Source organism: Nicotiana sylvestris, chromosome 6 (assembly GCF_000393655.2).
Source record: "Nicotiana sylvestris chromosome 6, ASM39365v2, whole genome shotgun sequence".
NCBI lineage: Eukaryota > Viridiplantae > Streptophyta > Magnoliopsida > Solanales > Solanaceae > Nicotiana > Nicotiana sylvestris.
Window position 1 is genome coordinate 21,602,392 of NC_091062.1, and position 18,339 is coordinate 21,620,730.

General features: G+C 32.8%; 2 protein-coding genes across 2 annotated transcripts; both read left to right on the forward strand.

Annotated features, from left to right (window-relative positions):
- Positions 1–3,364: 3,364 nt before the first annotated feature.
- LOC104228482 (uncharacterized) lies at positions 3,365–3,958 on the forward strand. Its single transcript, XM_009780946.1, has one exon. The coding sequence runs from the start codon at positions 3,365–3,367 to the stop codon at positions 3,956–3,958; it is 594 nt and encodes a 197-aa protein (XP_009779248.1).
- A 1,425-nt stretch (positions 3,959–5,383) lies between these two features.
- On the forward strand, positions 5,384–9,119 carry LOC104228481 (uncharacterized). Its single transcript, XM_009780945.2, has 3 exons — positions 5,384–6,320; positions 7,198–7,728; positions 8,597–9,119. Exons 1-3 carry the CDS (start codon positions 5,547–5,549, stop codon positions 8,708–8,710), a joined length of 1,419 nt encoding a protein of 472 aa, XP_009779247.1. The 5' UTR covers positions 5,384–5,546; the 3' UTR covers positions 8,711–9,119.
- The last annotated feature ends 9,220 nt before the right edge of the window (positions 9,120–18,339 follow it).

Genomic DNA, 18,339 nt, shown 5'->3' on the forward strand with positions numbered 1-18,339 from the left:
ATTTTCATTTGCCATTTTTAAATGAGCTATTTGAAAATTCAGATAAGCATATACTAAAGAACTAGAAGATTCTTCAGGAATTCTCATGTGTTGCTTGTTCTCATAATGAATGATTATACCAGCTAAAGTTGGGACTAAGACCCTTGATTCTGAAATATATAAAAGGTGAATATGGACCTGTTCACCTATCATGTGAACCACTTATAGGTGCATATATGAGATGGTTACATGTGTAATTATTGTCAACCTGCAGTTTGGCATTTGGAATTGCTTTTCTCGATTAAGAGCATAATTTTCAGATTATGAAATCAAGACAGTTCATCTTGATAATGCTGGTTTATATCCAAGCTGGTTTAGCATTGAATACCTCCTATTAATGTCTAAACCATTGCTTATGAGAACAAAGCTTCATGTGTTGGTCTAAGATTTTCTAAATTGCATATAGCAGCACTTGTATGCATCAGATCAACAATATATGATAAGTCCTCCCTTCACAATTGGTTTAGGATCAGAAACCAAATATTTTTACTATCTTTTGTTGTGTGGTATATGATTAATTTCTCTACCATAATACACAAAGATATGTTTCCCAAAGATGATTGAGGATATATGTTAGTTTTTCTAACATTTGAAGGATGGAATAAACAGTTGAAAAATATGTTATATGAATCGAATTATCATGATCCTCACTTAGAAGATAATTCAAGTCGAATGCCAGAAGCATTTGCTGATCCAAAATTAAATATCATATTTCAGCTGCAAATGCTCCTATTAAAATTAAAGTCCCTGAAGGATAGAGTTTACTGTACGCATGAAGCGTGGTAGACCAATCGGTTCCAAAGGTAACAATCCTTGAAAAATAGTAGGAGCTAATGATCGAAATGATCATAATGAGGAGGAAATAAGCTCTAGAAGAGCCCACGACATAACATTTCATGAAACTCCCGAAAAAGTTTAGGTACCTGAAAATAAAGAAAGTGATGAGATCTCCACAAGTTATGTCGCTTCAGAACTGACACAAAATGATCGTCGACGATACATTTGATACAATATAGTGCACAATATTTTAAACGATTGTGAGGATCGGACTAGCAGTCCAGACACTTGAAGATGTCGTACCATTTAGATACAAGTCTTAACCTATATGACTTATTTGGCTAAATCTATATGAAGATCCTTGAAGGATTGAAAATGCCCGAAGCATATAATTCAAAGTCTTGAGAAATGTACTCGATCAAATTATAAAGATCTTTGTACGGTTTAAAGCAATCTGGGCGCATGTGGTATAATCGCCTTAGTGAATATTTGCTGAAAGAAGGTTACATAAATGATGTTATTTGTCCATGTATTTTTATAAAGAAAATGGCATCAGAATTTGTTATACTTGCTGTTTATGTTGATGACATAAATCTTGTTGGAACTCCAGAAGAGCTCCAAAAGGCAATTGAATATCTTAAGAAAGAATTTGAGATGAAAGATCTTGGAAAGACAAAACTTTGTCTTGGTCTGCAAATTGAACATTTAGCAGACGAGATCTTTATCCATCAATCTGCCTATACAGAAAGGGTCTTAAAACGCTTTTACATGGACAAAGCGCACCCATTGAGTACACCAATGGTTGTTCGATCACTTGAAGTAAATAAGGATTTGTTCCGACCTCCAGAAGAGGACGAGGAACTCCTTGGTCCTGAAATACTCTATCTCGGTGTAGATGGTGCACTTATTTATCTTGCTAATGCTAACAAAAGTGGTGCAGATCATATTGGTAATGCAGGTTATTTATCCGATACCCATAAAGTTCGATTTCAAACCAGCAAGCAGGGAATGCATATGATTGAGATCAGTGATTCATTCGAGAAACATGTGGGGTGGAATGTGATAAAAGACCCACAATATTATACGGAGACAATGTTTCATGCATAGCGCTATTAAAGGGAGGATTTATAAAAGGAGATAGAACGAAACACATTTCACCAAAATTATTCTACACACACGATCTTCAGAAAAGTGGTGACATTGATGTGCAACATATCCGTTCAAGTGATAATCCAGCAGATTTATTCACTAAATCTTTGCCAACTTCAACTTTTGAGAAGATGGTATACAAGATTGGAATGCAGAGACTCAAATATTTGAAACAAGGTTTTCATCAGGGGGAGTAAAATACGCGATGCACTCTTTTTTCCTTACTAAGGTTTTTTTCTCATGGGGTTTTCCTTATAAGGTTTTTAATGAGGCACCTAACAATGTGTATTACTAAATATCTCTTTTTCCTTCACTAGAATTTTTTTCCCACGTGGGTTTTCCTAGTGAGGTTTTAATGAGACACATTATCTTTTAATGAACATCCAAGGGGAGTGTTATAAATATATTATATTATGGATGTTCATTTAGTACTCCGTTGTAAATAAACTTCCTGAAGAAGCTTATCCATATGGGACTCCACCGTAAATATATTTATCTATTTAGTACTATATTGGAAATAAGCTTCCTGAAGAAGCTTATCACTTCGGTACCCGGTTATGGATAAACATTACCCCCAGTAGAAGTTTATCCATATCGGGTATAATAAGCTTATCTTTTCAGTACCTAGTTATGGATAAATATTACCCCCCAGTAGAAGATTATCCATACCGGGTATAATAAGCTTATCCATTCAGTACCCCGTTATGGATAAATATTGCTCTCAGTAGAAGATTATCCATATCTGGTACAGCAGCAGCTTACACAGCAGCTTGTAGTAGCAGCTTACAGAGCAGCTTCCTTTCTTCTATAAATAGAAGAGATTTCAGTTCATTATGTAGATCAGTTTGAGTTCGAATAATATATCAGTTTCTCTCTATACTTGTCTTTACTTTATAGTCTTTGTTTCATAACAGAAATTAATTTTTAGATTAAGATCTAAATTAAGTGCAGTTATTGAAAGCATAAGATAACTTTTAAAAATGCAGTCCAATTAAAAATTAGAAGGATATAACCTTTTTGAAGATAAAAACAATTCTTCTTAAAATATATAAAGAAAAATATTAAGAATAAATTAGAAATAGTGTGACAATATTTATGCCAAGAATTAGTTTATAAAATAAAATAAAGTGAAATAAAATACTTAAAAATACTATTGATAAATTTAAATAACTCAAGAATTCAAGCAATGTTTTTAAAATAAAATAGATACTTATTTTAAGATTAAAAAAATTCTAGATTTATCTATATTATATTAAAGGATAGTAATGGATAATTATATTAAATAAAGTGGCAACTTAATTAAAAGCCATATGAAACTGGGAAAGGCAGAGCTATAAAATATATTGAAGCTAATCAAGCTTCATGGCTAGTGAGGAAGATTCTGAAGGCTAAGCAGTATATGATAGAGGCTGGGATCAACTTGGAAGAAACACTCGAGAAGAAGCACATAACCATCAGCAATATATACAAGATGTTAAGGAAGGATCACCAGAAGGTGCATTGGAGGAAGCTGATATGTAATAATGGAGGAATGCCAAAGTGGACTTTTATATTGTACATGGCAATACTGGGCAAGATGAATACCAGAGATAGACTAGCAAGATGGGGAGTAACAAATGAGCTACTATGTCCTATGTGTAAAGTAGAAGAGGAAAGCTTGGAACACATGTTCTTCAAATGTTCATTTACAGCAGCAATTTGGAGTAAGGTATTGCAGTGGATGGGTATTACAAGGCAAACGATGGAATGGAGTCAAGAAATAGAATGGACATGCAGCAATGCAAAAAGCAGATCAACAAATTCTGAAATCTACAGAATAGCACTAGCAAGTTGTGTCTATCACGTGTGGCAGGAGAGAAACCACAAAATTTTTCAACATAAGCAAAAGCAAGCGGGGTTACTGATTAAGCAAACTATACAAATGATATGTGGAAGGAGCTATACGTTGCCAAAACTAAGAAGAAGGCTTGAAGAGTTGAATTTCTATCCATAAGGAAAGATGAAGTACTGACAATATAAAAAATTGTAAACTGATAGTCAGTAGGAAGGATAGAAGTTTTTGATGAAACTGAGCCTGGGAAGATGTCCACACTTAGTGTTTGTTGATTTGAACTGTAATTTCTTGCTTTGGTAATAAAATATGATAATTACCAAAAAAAAAAGTCATATGAAACTGTGATAATACCATATATTTGATAACATAATAGCAAAAGTAAAAAAAATAATTAAAAATTTAATATTAGAAATGAAAGACTATTTTACTTAATGTTAGAAAGTTCTTAACATTATGATGAGAATGCTCAAACTATGGATAAGACCACCAAAAATTAAATTCTTGCTAGATATAGAATTAAATTTTAAAAAATATAAAATAAATATCTAATAGAAGTAATTTTTTAACGAAAACAAAAAATTAAATTTTGTATCTTGAAACTAAAAGGAAAGAAAATTTATTGCATGTAATACAAAAAATAAATATAAGAAAAACTCAATAGATTTGGAATATAATAATCAAAGAACTTGTATATTAATATTTTAGACTAATCAAAGTTATAATTTAAAGTAAAATATGATATTATTTTGATTACAGGTAAAATATTAATATAAAAAATTAATTAAAAATTTCTTAGTAGGGAATAGACTGTATAAAGAAAAAAATAGAGATAGTGTGAGGATATTTGTACTTTAAATTATTTTAAAATAAAACAAAGTAAATAATTGAATAATATTCAAAAATAATACTGTAGATTTAAATAGTAAAATATTATCGAGTATTAAATTTTAAAAATAAAAAATAATATTTATCTATAATTATTAAAAGGATAATAAGTAAGATAGTAAGTTAATTAGCCGAAAAAAAATCATATGAAAGTATAATAATATTAAATAATAAATAATATAATAATTATAAGCAAAGAACAAAAAAAATGTGTAAATTTTAAAAGAATAAGACTTATTGGAGCGTGAGATAAAAAATAAAATGATACTAAGAATTTTATTAAAATAATATGATCTAATATGTTCAAACGAGACAAATCACCACATGACATATTTAGTGTTTTTTTTAAAAATATTGATAACGTTACGAAATTCAAATACTAAAATTAACCGGTTGGATTATATAAATATAGAAAAAGAAAACATGTTATCAACTAAGAGATTTGCAAAATTGTTTCATGTCTTACTTCTTAATTAATATCTAATGATTATCTAAAAAATTTATCTGGAATATTTATATTTTAAAGTTATTTATACATAATTCAAATCATAATTTGACATGAAATGTATCCGTGCATTGGGTACTAATACTAGTTTATTTTAAAAGTAAACTAGCATTCTCATCTCTCCAATCTCTTTTTGTGGTCAAAGTCTTTTCTTTATTCCTTGTACTTAGTAATCTATTAACATGTGGAGATGCAATTAAGTTTTCGAGGCATAAAATTCTATATTCCTACTTTGCCTTGGGCGTAGATTGCGGTGTCTAAAAAGGTACTCCATCTTCAAAACCTACTAACTTTATTCATATTCCATTCTAATAACAGTTAATCCGTTCTAAAACCCCTTCGTTCATCTTCAAAAAAATGAAAAAAATTCAACTACCAAGCAAAATCGCATCTTGCCATAGCATCAAAAATCTTATTTTAGTGTCCTCTTTTGTTTCTATAATCTATTTTCTATATCCTATCATTCTTGCCCCTAAAACCAACTTTGTTCATACCTCAATTTCATCACAAAAATATGATTTATCATCTCCAACAACACTTCACCATGTTGTTTTTGGTATTGCGTCTAATGAGAAATCATGGTCTAAGAGAAAAGAACTTGTTAAGCTATGGTACAAACCAAATGAAATGAGGGGTTGTGTGTTTCTTGAAAAAATGCCTAATAGTAGTACAAATGATTCTCTTTTGCTCCCTCCAATTTATATTTCTGAGGATATTTCAAGATTCCCATATACAAATAGAGGTGGGAATCCTTCAGCTATTAGAGTGGCACGTGTAGTTTCAGAAACAGTAGCACTTAATCATTCAAATGTTAGGTGGTTTGTATTTGGAGACGATGACACAATTTTTTTCCCTGAAAATTTGGTGAAAACACTTTCTAAATATGACCATGGGCTTTGGTATTATATTGGGTCAAATTCTGAAAGTTTTATACAGAACAAGTTTTTTTCCTTTGAAATGGCTTTTGGTGGTGCTGGTTTTGCTATAAGTTATCCACTGGGTAATGTTTTGGCTAAAGTATTTGATTCATGTATAGAGAGATATCCACACCTTTATGGAAGTGATGGTAGAATTCATGCTTGTTTGACGGAGCTTGGTGTTACTTTAACACATGAGCCCGGTTTCCATCAGGTATATCTTCTCCTTTTTTTGCCATTGTAAATTAGAAAAATAGACCGCGTAGCCTTGGCGTAACCGATAAAGTTGTTGCCATGTGACAAGAAGGTCACAGATTCGAGCCGTGGAAACAGTATCTTTCAGAAATGCAGGGTAAGTATGCATACAAATAGACCATTGTGGTCAGGCCCTTTTCCAGATAATGCACATAGTGGGAGTTTAGGGCACCTAGATGCTCTTTTGTAAATTGGAAAAATAGACCGGGGTAACTGGTAAATTTGCTGCCATTTTTTCGGCAGGTCACGGGTTCGCGCCGTGGAAACAACCTCTTGCAAAAATGCTGCATAAGGCTACATATAAATAGACCCTTGTGGTCCGGCCTTTCCCCGAACATTGTGTACAGCGGGAGCTTAATGCACCCGGGCTGCCTTTTTGTAATTGAAAAAAAGTCAAATTTACTTTTTTACTACAAGAAATATCTTAATTTCCCCGTTACATTATAGAACAATTCATATCTTGCTGTTAACTAATCGTGTCGTATTTGCCCGTGATTTTGGTGAAGCCACAATGCCGTATTCGATGAATTTTAGGCATCAAAATACTTCAAGAAACGCGTCTAAATTTACCACTTTACTTTTGGCTATGTTTTAAAAATTACTCTCCTATTATATTTCGGATAGGAGCTTAGTTAAGGCAAAGGGCTAATAGAAGACGATTTGTTAACAACATGAATATGAATGACTCAAAACCACAATGGAGGTAAAATTAAGATGTTTGGTATAGTGGAGAGTATTTTTTTACTTTACTACATTGCAAATTTTGAATTTTGGTAGATGGAAGGTGAATTTAACACCAATTTTCTTGTTCTGTTTGTGTGAAATTGAATGACTAGATGGATTTTCATGGAAATGTATTTGGATTATTGGCTGCACATTCCATTAGACCTTTGGTATCTCTGCATCATATGGAGATAATTGAACCGATATTCCCTAATATGACAAGAATGAAGTCTCTGGAGCATTTGTACCAGGCTGCAAGTTTCGATCCACAACGACTTTTGCAGCAAGCAGTATGTTATGATCGTCGATTTTCTTGGACAGTGTCAGTGTCTTGGGGATATGCTGTACAAGTTTTTGCACATAATGTGTTTTTGACAGACGCTCAGCGTGTACAAGAGAGTTACTTGCCCTGGAAAAAGAATGCATATGGTACACTTTATGAATATAATACAAGGAAATTTGAGTCTGATCAATGTAAAAAGCAGATTATTTTTTTCTTGAACAAAGTTTCTTCTGGCATGGATGAAATCAAGACCATTTACAAGAAGAAAACATCTGATAATTGCACATTCAGCAAGAATTCACCTAGAGAAATAGAAGAAATCAGAGTGTTTTCGCACAAGTTGGATCTTGACACAAATCAGGTATATTTTTTCTCTAGCTTTTGAATTCAATTCAGGCCGATATATTCTTAACCTATAATCAATGGTGGAGCCAGAAATTCTAACAAGCAAATTAAAAAAATACAAGAATATTGCACATGTAATTCAAATTTGCAATCTAGAGCAATTCTTGAGCCTGCTTTATCACTAAACTATAAGCTTCCTTTACGTCAAGTGTATTCAACAATTCATATATATACACACACTCATAATTCTTTTTTGCTTTTAACTTATTTGAGTATAATAATTTTTTTGACAAAGTAGATTCAATTGAACCCCTTCGTATCATGTAGCTCTGTAACACCCCAGACTATAGACAGAGTCCCACATCGGCAAAACACAAGAGGGATGTTGGATATATAAGTTAAGAAGCCTTGGACCCTAGTGACACGTTTTAAACCCGTGAGGGCCTACGGACAATATCACTAGCGGGCTGGGCTGTTACATATGGTATCAGAGCCACATTTGTGTCAGCCTTGCCGATGGTGGGTCGAAGTTCAACTAAGTTTAGGTAAATCCCGGTTAGGCGAGACAAACCTCAGTGCTGAGTCTAGGCAAATCTCATGCGGTGGGGCAAACCTCAGCGAGGACGATGAGTCCATAAGAGGGGGTGTATGTAACACCCCAGACTATAGACAGAGTCCCACGTCGGCAAAACACAAGAGGGATGCTGGGTATATAAGTTAACAAGCCTTAGACCCTAGTGATGCGTTTTAAACCCGTGAGGGTCTAGGCCCAGAGAGGACAATATCACTATCGGGCTGGGCTGTTACAAGCTCGGCCCCTTTCCTATAATTAGGACTCTTATATGTTTAAATTATTTTAACATTTTGTTCAATGATTCATGCAGTTGCTAGCACCAAGAAGACATTGTTGTGATGTATTGCCTTCTACATCTGGTAAAGTGATGGAAATGGAAATAAGAGAATGCAAAGAAGATGAACTTATTTACATGCACAAGTAGTGCTCTCATTCAGCATTGCAGCCACCATTGGTTCTTTTTGCAATTGGCATAAGGAGTTCCGCTCACCGCGAAATTTGTATCTGATGGAACCACTTAGTTGTGATTTTTTTCAATGGCAAATTGGTGACCTAAAGAAAGTTTGGAGCACAAGAAAGTTTTACACTGCCTCTGTATTTCTTGAAGGCTACTTTGCTTTCAGATCAGAGAAGTTTAATTTCTTTGCTTGTGACTAAATTTAGCTGCAGAAGATAAGTCTTAGTTTTCAGAATTGTTATTGTACGTGTTTAGTCTGTTATATATATATATATATACTTTATATAAGCAAATAATTTAGAGGACTACGAGACATGGTCATACTTTTCTTTGATTAGCAGCAGGCCTAATAACTTGAGTTCATGATTTAAGAAAATCTCAGACTTGACTGGAACTTGTTCAAGATTTTTTCAGTGTGTGTATAATCATGATTACATACAGAGAGTGAAACATTATTATGGCATAACCAAGTAAGGCTTATGATTAATTTGTCTGAGCTCTGAGTCTGTGCCAACAATTATACAAACTCTGCAACCTGAATTTGTGCATGTGTTAAACATAATTAGAATTTCGTATAGTTTTCACAATATCAGAAACTTTCTTGCTTTTCACTTCAAAACCGGTTATGAGAGCAGGGTTGGTCTTATCACCCCGAAACGAAAATGAAAGTAATTGATAGTGCAAGATCAGATCCTCTTTTTTTTCCTCATTAATTTGTGTTACACTATCTGGGAATCTTTGAATCTATGCTTATTTTCAGCTCCATGAAATGGCAGAAACGTATTCAAGGAAAGTAAAGCTAACTCTAAAAATTGAGTATTACTTCAGCTCAAAGTTTGTTTATTGAGAAGTAAAATGCTACTGTAAGATTTTTGGGTGATTGAGTTTCTAAAGTACCTTACCTTTCATTGTCTGGAAAAGAAATGAACTAAATTGAGGATATCTATAGTCTGAAAATAAAGCTGATAATAGCATTTGAAGGTTTTCATGCACTCGATCTCAAAATGGTTTTGCAAATCATGTGGGCCTATTGGGCCGAGGAAACGAACTGATCTTCTTAGCATGGGCTACTCCTGCTCGTTTCTACTCACAATGGACATGATTGGGTTTGGACCGTGCTCGTCGCACTTATCAGACAAAATAGCACGGGCTAGAAAGTTCCAACATAATATAGTAAAAATTGTGTGGGGTAGCCACTTTTTAAAGTGGTATTTATTTTTTATCCACCATTTTCAATGTTTAGCAATAATAGCCATTAGTCTATTAAAATTAATATGAAAAGACTTTGTTACCCTTTCTTCTATCTCTTTCATGTTAGGGAGAAGAACTGTGAACAGCGGCACCCTTTCTCCAGACAAAATGTAATGCATATTACACTATGCAGTATTCACCAGCAACGAATCTCACAAAAATCTGTCAAACACTCAAACCATTACAGCTTTCCACCCAAATGTAAAGCGCATAGTATATGATAGAAATTCAGGAAAGTACAGTCCCTAAGGTCAGAGGCGGCTAGTGGGTCAAGCAGTTAAAGCAATTGCTTTGGGTCCCAAAAATTTTGGGCCCCAAAATTCTTTTTTCGGTATTTGTATTGAAGCCCCGACTAATTTAAATTTGTATTGAAAAGCACTCTAACATGATATCGTCCATAGGGCTCAAACCTGAAATATCTTATTAAAGTAGGTTAAATCGTATCCATCCCACCACAATCCTTGGAGGTGGAGCCCAACTTTTATCAATAATAAATTTATAAATTAATATTTTTAAAAAATATTGAGTATTAAAAATAGAAAAGTAAAATCTTTTATAAAAAGTAAAGACAACTTTTAGTTTGTTATTGATATAATTGTTTGAGCAAAAATTGAAGAAAGAGAATTACTTTCCCTAAAACCCTTACCCGAAATATAAAATTATGTTATTTACATTTTAAAATCGACATCATTAGTGAAATACCTACATTATCTTTCTCTTTTTTATATTTCTCACTAGAAAACGTGTAATAAACTTTTAGAGTCTCTATTTTAGTATCTCTAATTGTCCAAATCTCATTTTTTATATTTCTCATCAGATAATGTGTACTACACTCTTATATTTTCTTTCTTGGTTTCTGCAAAAGTTCAAGTTTTCGACAAGCTATATTGTTTCGTAAAAAAAGATTATTTTTTTCCAATAAAAATAAGAGCTGCAGAATACTATTGAATACGCTTTATTACACATTCTTAATTTTTCTCCTCTGCAGGTTTCAAGCATTACAACAAGTATATTAAAAAATCAAATAATTATTTCGATATCAAGTTATCAACATTTTGAATCTAGTTTTATTTCCTAAGATCAACAATATCCTAAGAGTGATTAAATGGTTTGTAAAAGAAATTATTAATAACTTTACATCTCAAAAAGCTAGAAAAAATAGATTTCAAATAAAAATATATACGAAGGTTTTGTTTCAACAAAGGCCTCAAATTAAATTTTTGCTTTAGAACTCCAATCTTGTTGAGCCACCCCTGCCTAAGGTGTACTCCATGTCTGGGCAAAAAAATGTACTCAAACTGGTCATGCAAACTTCTCTACAAATTTTGCTACATATGTATATTTTACTTGAAATACACAATTTTGTTATCTCTTGCAAAAACTTATTATTTCTCTTATGAAATGTTTATTATTCGTTGATGGACTTAAAACTTATGCTATAGAAAGTTTGGTTTTCTGCTACGTTATGGATCCTAAATTTACAGTTACCAGTTTAAAAGTTAAGGACACTTGGTCCTGAACTTCGATTCCAAGTTCAAAAGTTAAGGATACTTGGTCCTGAACTTAAAATTACAAGTTCAAAAGTTAAGGACACTTGGTCCTAAACTTAGACTAACAAGCTCAAAAGTTAAGGACAATAGGTCCTAAACTTAGACTTACAAGTTCAAAAGTTAAGGATAAGTAGTCCTTAACTTAGAGTTACAAGCACAGAACTTAAGGACAGGTGGCCCTGAACTTCGAGTTCCAAGTTCAAAAGTTAAGGACATGTAGTCCTGAAGTCCTGAACTTCGAGTTGCAAGTTCAAAAGTTAAGGACATGTAGTCCTGAAGTCCTGAACTTAAAGTTGCAAGTTCAAAAGTTAAGGACACTTGGTCCTGAACTTTTATGAGCAGAAGGATGTTTTCGTCCGAGCAGGTGAAGTTTATTAAAGCAGTGGCTAAAGACTAAAGACATGTTAAACAGTGGCTTAAAATTAAATACATATGTTATTAGTGGCTAACCGTGCACTTCCCCCCATAATATACTGGAGACTGGAGCACATGTGTATGAACTTCCAGCATATTATGCTGGACCGGTATATTATACTGGAGCTCCAGTATATTATGCTGGAATTCTAGTATAATATACTGGAGTTCCAGTATAGTTATGTTGGATATACTGGAGTTTCAGTATATTATACTGGAATATCAGTATGTTATGCTGGAGTATTTTTCGGATTTTGAACAGTATTTTCGTTCAGATTTATCTTTATATGAAAAGTGGCTAAATTTTGATAACTTTTGAAATTGTGGCTGTTTTTTAATTACCAATTGTAAATCTGGCTATTTTTAAATTTCTCCCCACTTATCAACTTCGTTACTTTCATGTACCCATCAGACGACAGCTCTTTCGGAGATTCCTTAGGGACCGATCATTCATCGTAGATTGTGTGAATTATTATGTACTCAAATTGAAAAAAAAAAAAGGATTTGGATTAAATTTGATTGATCGAATACAAATTGCTCATTATCGTAGATTATCATTTTCTGACGGCCAAATATTATTTTTCTTGTCTTATTAAAAAGTGGAAGGATGACTTCGCTTATTTTTTTTCCTATTAGTCCATTAGAAATAGTTTCTAAAGTTTAAAGAGTATCGGATAGGGAAAAAATGTTTCTTCTAGAACATGTTTTCCGAAAAAGATATTTTTCATACCAAACACACCTATAAGCACACAAATACTGTACATGATTATTGAACTACGAAAGATATAGTTAATAAACAAATGGGGACCATGTCAAGTGTTGAAACTTTAATTTTTAGTCATTTAGTATTTTCACACTTTATTTTTTGTTCCACATGATATTTTATGAAGTACTACTAGTTAAACAACTTATTTGAAAACTTTCTTGAAAGAGTCTTTTCGTGCACTAAAAATTAATTTCGGCCAAGTGTAATACAAGCCATCTGTTTCTTTGAAAATATAGGGATTTTTACCTAGCTATACTATAATAGAAACCTATTTACTGTCTTTATTTAGGTTCTATAATAATTATTTTATATACCTATATTTACTAGTTTTATACAAAATCATAAAAAGAAGGAAATGAAACATACCTTAAATATAGCGTATCAGTTACACATAGTCCTCCTACATTTAAGATTCTTCTCTCTTTCTTTAACAATTAGCCATATTTGTACTTACCCACAATAAGAATTCTCCCACCGATACCCAGAATCTTTCTAACCCAAAAATCTCGCTTACTCACTCCTCTTCCAAAACTTTTAATATTCGATTTCTCTCTTTCAATCATCCACTGGTATAATCCCAAAATTGCAGATTTTTTTTCCTCTTCCAAAGCTTTTGATATCCGATTTCTCTCTTATTTTGAATGTTGTTTTCTTATTTTCTAAAATCTTTATTGTATGTCACTTGTATATGATACATCAATACCCAAAATAATACTTGATACAATACTAATACAATTATAGTGCGATTATATTAGATTTTTAGTGTAAAGTTGTGACTGAAACTTGAAGAAGATAAAGATCATAATTGTATCACAATTTTTCGGAAATGAATCACGATTGTATTATAATTGTATATGTATCATAATTGTTGAAGGGATTGTATTATAAATGTATGATAATTGTATATTTATTGTATATTGTTACGAGCAGTTGTGAGTTTGTGAAGAATTTCACGATTTATATCACAAATATATGATAATTATATATTAATTTATTAGTATTGTATCAGGTATTATTTTGGGTATTAATGTACCATATACAAGTTAGACACAATTGTGATACAAATATGATACAATTATGTATTAGGCATTGATGTATCTGATATAATTCAAATACAATTACGATACAATTATCATACAATTCCTGAATATTTTTTCATTTTCAGTGTTGTCCAATCTCCTAGCAAAAGAACAATACAATTGACGATTTTTAATAATATAAAACCGTCGGCAATGGTGGGAAGAGATAAGATGGAGATTCTGGCGTAAATTAAGGGATTTTGATGTAAAAAAGGAAGGAGAGAGGAGAGGAGAGGGAAAAAAAAGAAGGAAATGATGTAATTGAATCCCTTAATTGAAGGCACTAATAATGGGGGTGAGAGCCTTTTAAGGAGCAATCTACAAAATTTGTAAGAAAAATTTGGATACTTATTAAAAACTACAAAACATAGAAAAGATAAGTAGATGGTGTTTGGATTGGCTTTTAAGCTGGTCAAAATAGCTTTTAAGTTCTTTTTAGCTTTTTTCAGTGTTTGGCAAAGTCAAAAAGTGCTTAAAATAACTAAAAAACTACTTAAAACAAGCCAAAAGCAATAAGCTGGACAACCCCAACTTATTGCTTTTTGGCTTAAAAGCTATTTATGTTGAAAAGCTACTTTTTTAAGCCATTTCAAATGGGCTCGTAATTAAGTTTCTAATATAGTGTAATTAGGTAAAAATCCCGAAAATATATTATAGTTCTTTCTCCTATATTAGACGAGAGATGGTTAGCCCGTGCTGCCGTACGGGCCCAGTCTCAAATGCCTCGACTCTATGTCTTTCCAAATTTGGATGAGTTGACTCTCTCTTTCCAAATTTAGATATAATTAACAAATTTAATCTTTATTTTGATTATGATAATCAGGGAACTCAAGTTAACGCCCACTTTGTTATGTTTCCAGTTTTCTTTTTTGAAAAAGAAAAATACTTGCATTTGCATAAGTTCAAAAGTTGTTCACTCATTGCCAAACTTAATTTACTTTTTCAAATATTAGCTTGCGGTTTGGTCATTTTAATTTTTAATTTGATTTATGTTTATTCATAAGTTGACATAGTTTATCACATGATGTAGCAAATACTAAATTCACCTAATAATCGTAATTTCTTGTTTGCTTAATATCAAAACTTAAAAACCTATCCAACTTTTTATTTTGAAATTTATAAACTGTTTCAATCTTGGGAAAGAAAGGGGGGGGAAAACATTAGAAAAACACTTAGCAAAGTCATGAAAATTGTGGTTCATCATTGTAGTGCAAGAAACTTCTTTCCAAAATAAGAGTTATTTTTTGGTTGCTCCTCCTTTCACTCTTCAGATGTCCTACACTCCTACTCCTCTTTTTTATATTTGTTTTTCTTTTCTTTTCACCTTCTCTATTTTCTTTTTCTAGGAGTCTCCCATTTAATTAATACTCCAATATAGTGGAAAAGTACTTTTTCTCACTTTAAACTTTTATTTTCTTTAAATTTCCTTGTTCCGTAGTTTAGCTCAAACTTTTTCGTAAAAATTATACGTGAGAGCCACTTTGTGCAGTGGTCTTTAAGCCATACCCAGTTTTCAAATTATTTTGCACCTGCACCCATTTTTGTCTTAAAGTAAGTTCAAAAGTACTACTTTACCCTCCATCAAGATCTGGTCTCATGGGCAGCCGCACGCTCCTCCATCACGAATTTCCACAATCTCTATTGCTAATCTTCCACCACCTCCGTCGCTCTAATCTGGCGCAGCGCTCCTCCGTTACCCTTACCTTCGTCCCTAACACCTACCTTTGTTCCTCATATCTAATAAACAATCATCCTATGTCGCTACTTCCGACAACAGAGAATAATATTGTCATCTGCGCTGCTCATTCCGCTTCACCATCCTTTCAGTCACATAGTCAACATCCTCAAGAATTTGAGCCATTTTACCACCAATTACTACTCTCTGTGGCAGTATTTTCTAAAAAATTTAAATAGCCAAGTGTCCTTCTAAATTACAAATGTCATACCTATTTCTAAGTGGCTACTATGCATGTGGGAAATTCCACAAGTGTCTTTGGTCTATTTCAATATATGTGGCATCCTTTCTCTTGGTTTTGGGTAAGTGGTATAAGCCAAGTATCAAGTGGCAGAGGAGACATAACACTTGTCTCAAGCAATTGCCATTATTGAGCTTATAAATAGGCTTTCAATCTCTACTGATGAAATATCAAGAAAAGCTAATCATTAGCTTCAAATCACTACTTGCTCTCTTTCTTTCATTCCGATGTTCTTCTTATGTCTCCACCTTTTTCTATTTTCAATAGATACTTTATTAGTTTCTTCTAGCAACTTGCTAGTATATTATATTCCTGTATATTATATAAACTTGTTTAATCCCGGGAAACATTTCACATTGCTGAAATAGTTTCTTAGGACAGTGCCCAGCACGACTCAAGTCAATTTGTGTATTTCCGCTCACAAATATTATTATAGTATTATTGTTGTTATTTTTCCGTGTCATTGCCCTACACTCTTGAGAGATTATACGATAGTTTCAAAATCCTTCAATTTCCACGTTCATTATTTTCTCTCCCCTTTTTTCTTTCTCTTTCTATAGAGTAAGTATCACCAATTTAATCGGTGATACTTCCTTTTATTTAATGCTATTTTCATATTTCATGAATTTGACTATTGGAACTAGGCTTTCATGTACGTATCTTCTGTCTAGCTTACTCAAGTTTTTGGTTGTAATACACGATTCCATTGGTAATGGTACGTTTCTCTTATGCCCGCACACTATATGGGCTCGTGAGGTTGTTGTTTTCAACTATTGAAAAACTTCATGCTTCGGGACCTGAAGTTCGGCAATAGCAGGGTCTAACTTCAGACTCGAATTTCTGAAGTTTATACTCTAATACCTGAAGTATATACCCATTTATCTGAAGTTCATAGCCAAATATCTGAAGTTCATAGCCAAATATCTGATGTATATACCCAAATACTGAAGTTTATAGCAAAATGTCTGAAGTTTTATACCAAAAAGTCTGAAATTTATACCCAAACGACTAAAGTTTATACCCAAATGATTGAAGTTCATAGCAAAATGTCTGAAGTTCATATCCTAGTGTATGAAGTTTATATCATAAATGTGTAACATGCATACTCAAATGACTAAGTTTATAGAAAAATGTCCGAAGTTTTTCTTTTTATTCTTTTTTTCTCCTCGTTGTATGTCATTTTTTACTTTGTTTTTCATCAGATTTAGATTCGGTTATCATAAGTAATTTAGTTGTACATTGTAGAGGTTGAGCTACACTTTATGCAACTGGGGTTATTTCCTTCCCTTTTCCTTTAAATTATTCATCATTTTAACAATTCAGGGGTATTATTTAATAATTTGGTTTTGTTGAAATCTTATTTTAGGTTGGTTTATATGGAGTTGACTGGTAGCTCTTCTTTTTTGTTTTGGCTTGATTTTAAGGATATCAATTTGACTTCTTGTTGTGTGTAGTCATGTATCAGATATGTATTCATGTTCAGTTTCACCACTTTATCCAATAAATCTCACATTGCATGTTAATTTTTGAAACTCCAAATAATTTGTTATGATATCCCCTTTTTGAGGAATATTTTGTTTAGTTGGCTGGAGTTGGCTTATTGAAGTGTAAACTTCAGACCTGGAGTCTAAAGTTCACCTGTAGCGGTGCAAACTTCAGACCTCTGCTTGTACCTAGCAAACTTCATATTAGATCTAGTTTTAATGATGCAAATAATATATCTGTACAGGAAATCAATTACAGAAGAACAAGCAATCAAGGAGCTACTACAAGATCGCTGAAGTAAATCTTGATGCTTATGAAAAGAAATCAATCAGCAAAGATTACGAATCAATCAGCAAATCTGAATGCCTAAGGAAAGAAATTAATCAGAAAATCAATCAGCAAAGATTACAGACAGTTGCGATCGAAAGAATCAAGCAAGCCTAAACTTAAGGCGTTAATCAAGGCCATCACATTCAAATCCGGAAGATCGAAGATTCTGTGAAGAGTTGCTGCGCGGCTAATTTCGGAAGGACCAACATTCAAGGAGTAAACCTTCATCATAAACAACTGTTAAAGGAAAGCTATCAGGGAAGAGCAACGACAAGCAATCTTATTCTTGGAAAGAATCAATCTCTTTCCAAGGATCAAATCTCTTGGGTTGTCAAGCCTCTTCAACAAACGATCTTCACCAAAGTATTTATACCCAGCTTCAAGCCTTAGATAAACATACATTGTCAAACAAAAAACCCTCCCTTTGTTCTACTGCAAACAAACATTGTAGTTCTCTAAGATCTACTGTGTAACAAGTTAGAGAAAAAGGAGAGTACAACACTGGTGAGTCATTGTATCAAAAGAGACGAGTGTTGTAGGAACTGAGTTATCAAGTCATTTCTATTGTACTCAGAGAAACGCATTTACTAAAGAGAACTCCCTTGCAATCCAAGAGGACTGGACTAGGATTCACATTTAATCCGAACCAGTATAAAATTTCGGTGTCTTTAATCCCTGTACTTACTTTCTGTGTTTTACTTTCTGTTATTATAACTGTTAGGTCATTACATCTAGTCGACTAATC

Coding starts and splice junctions, on each gene's coding strand:
- LOC104228482 (XM_009780946.1), top strand. CDS start 3,365: ATGATAGAGGCTGGGATCAACTTGGAAGAAACACTCGAGAAGAAGCAC.
- LOC104228481 (XM_009780945.2), top strand. CDS start 5,547: ATGAAAAAAATTCAACTACCAAGCAAAATCGCATCTTGCCATAGCATC. Junction 6,321..7,197: donor ATGAGCCCGGTTTCCATCAG/GTATATCTTCTC, acceptor TTGAATGACTAG/ATGGATTTTCATGGAAATGT. Junction 7,729..8,596: donor TGGATCTTGACACAAATCAG/GTATATTTTTTC, acceptor TGATTCATGCAG/TTGCTAGCACCAAGAAGACA.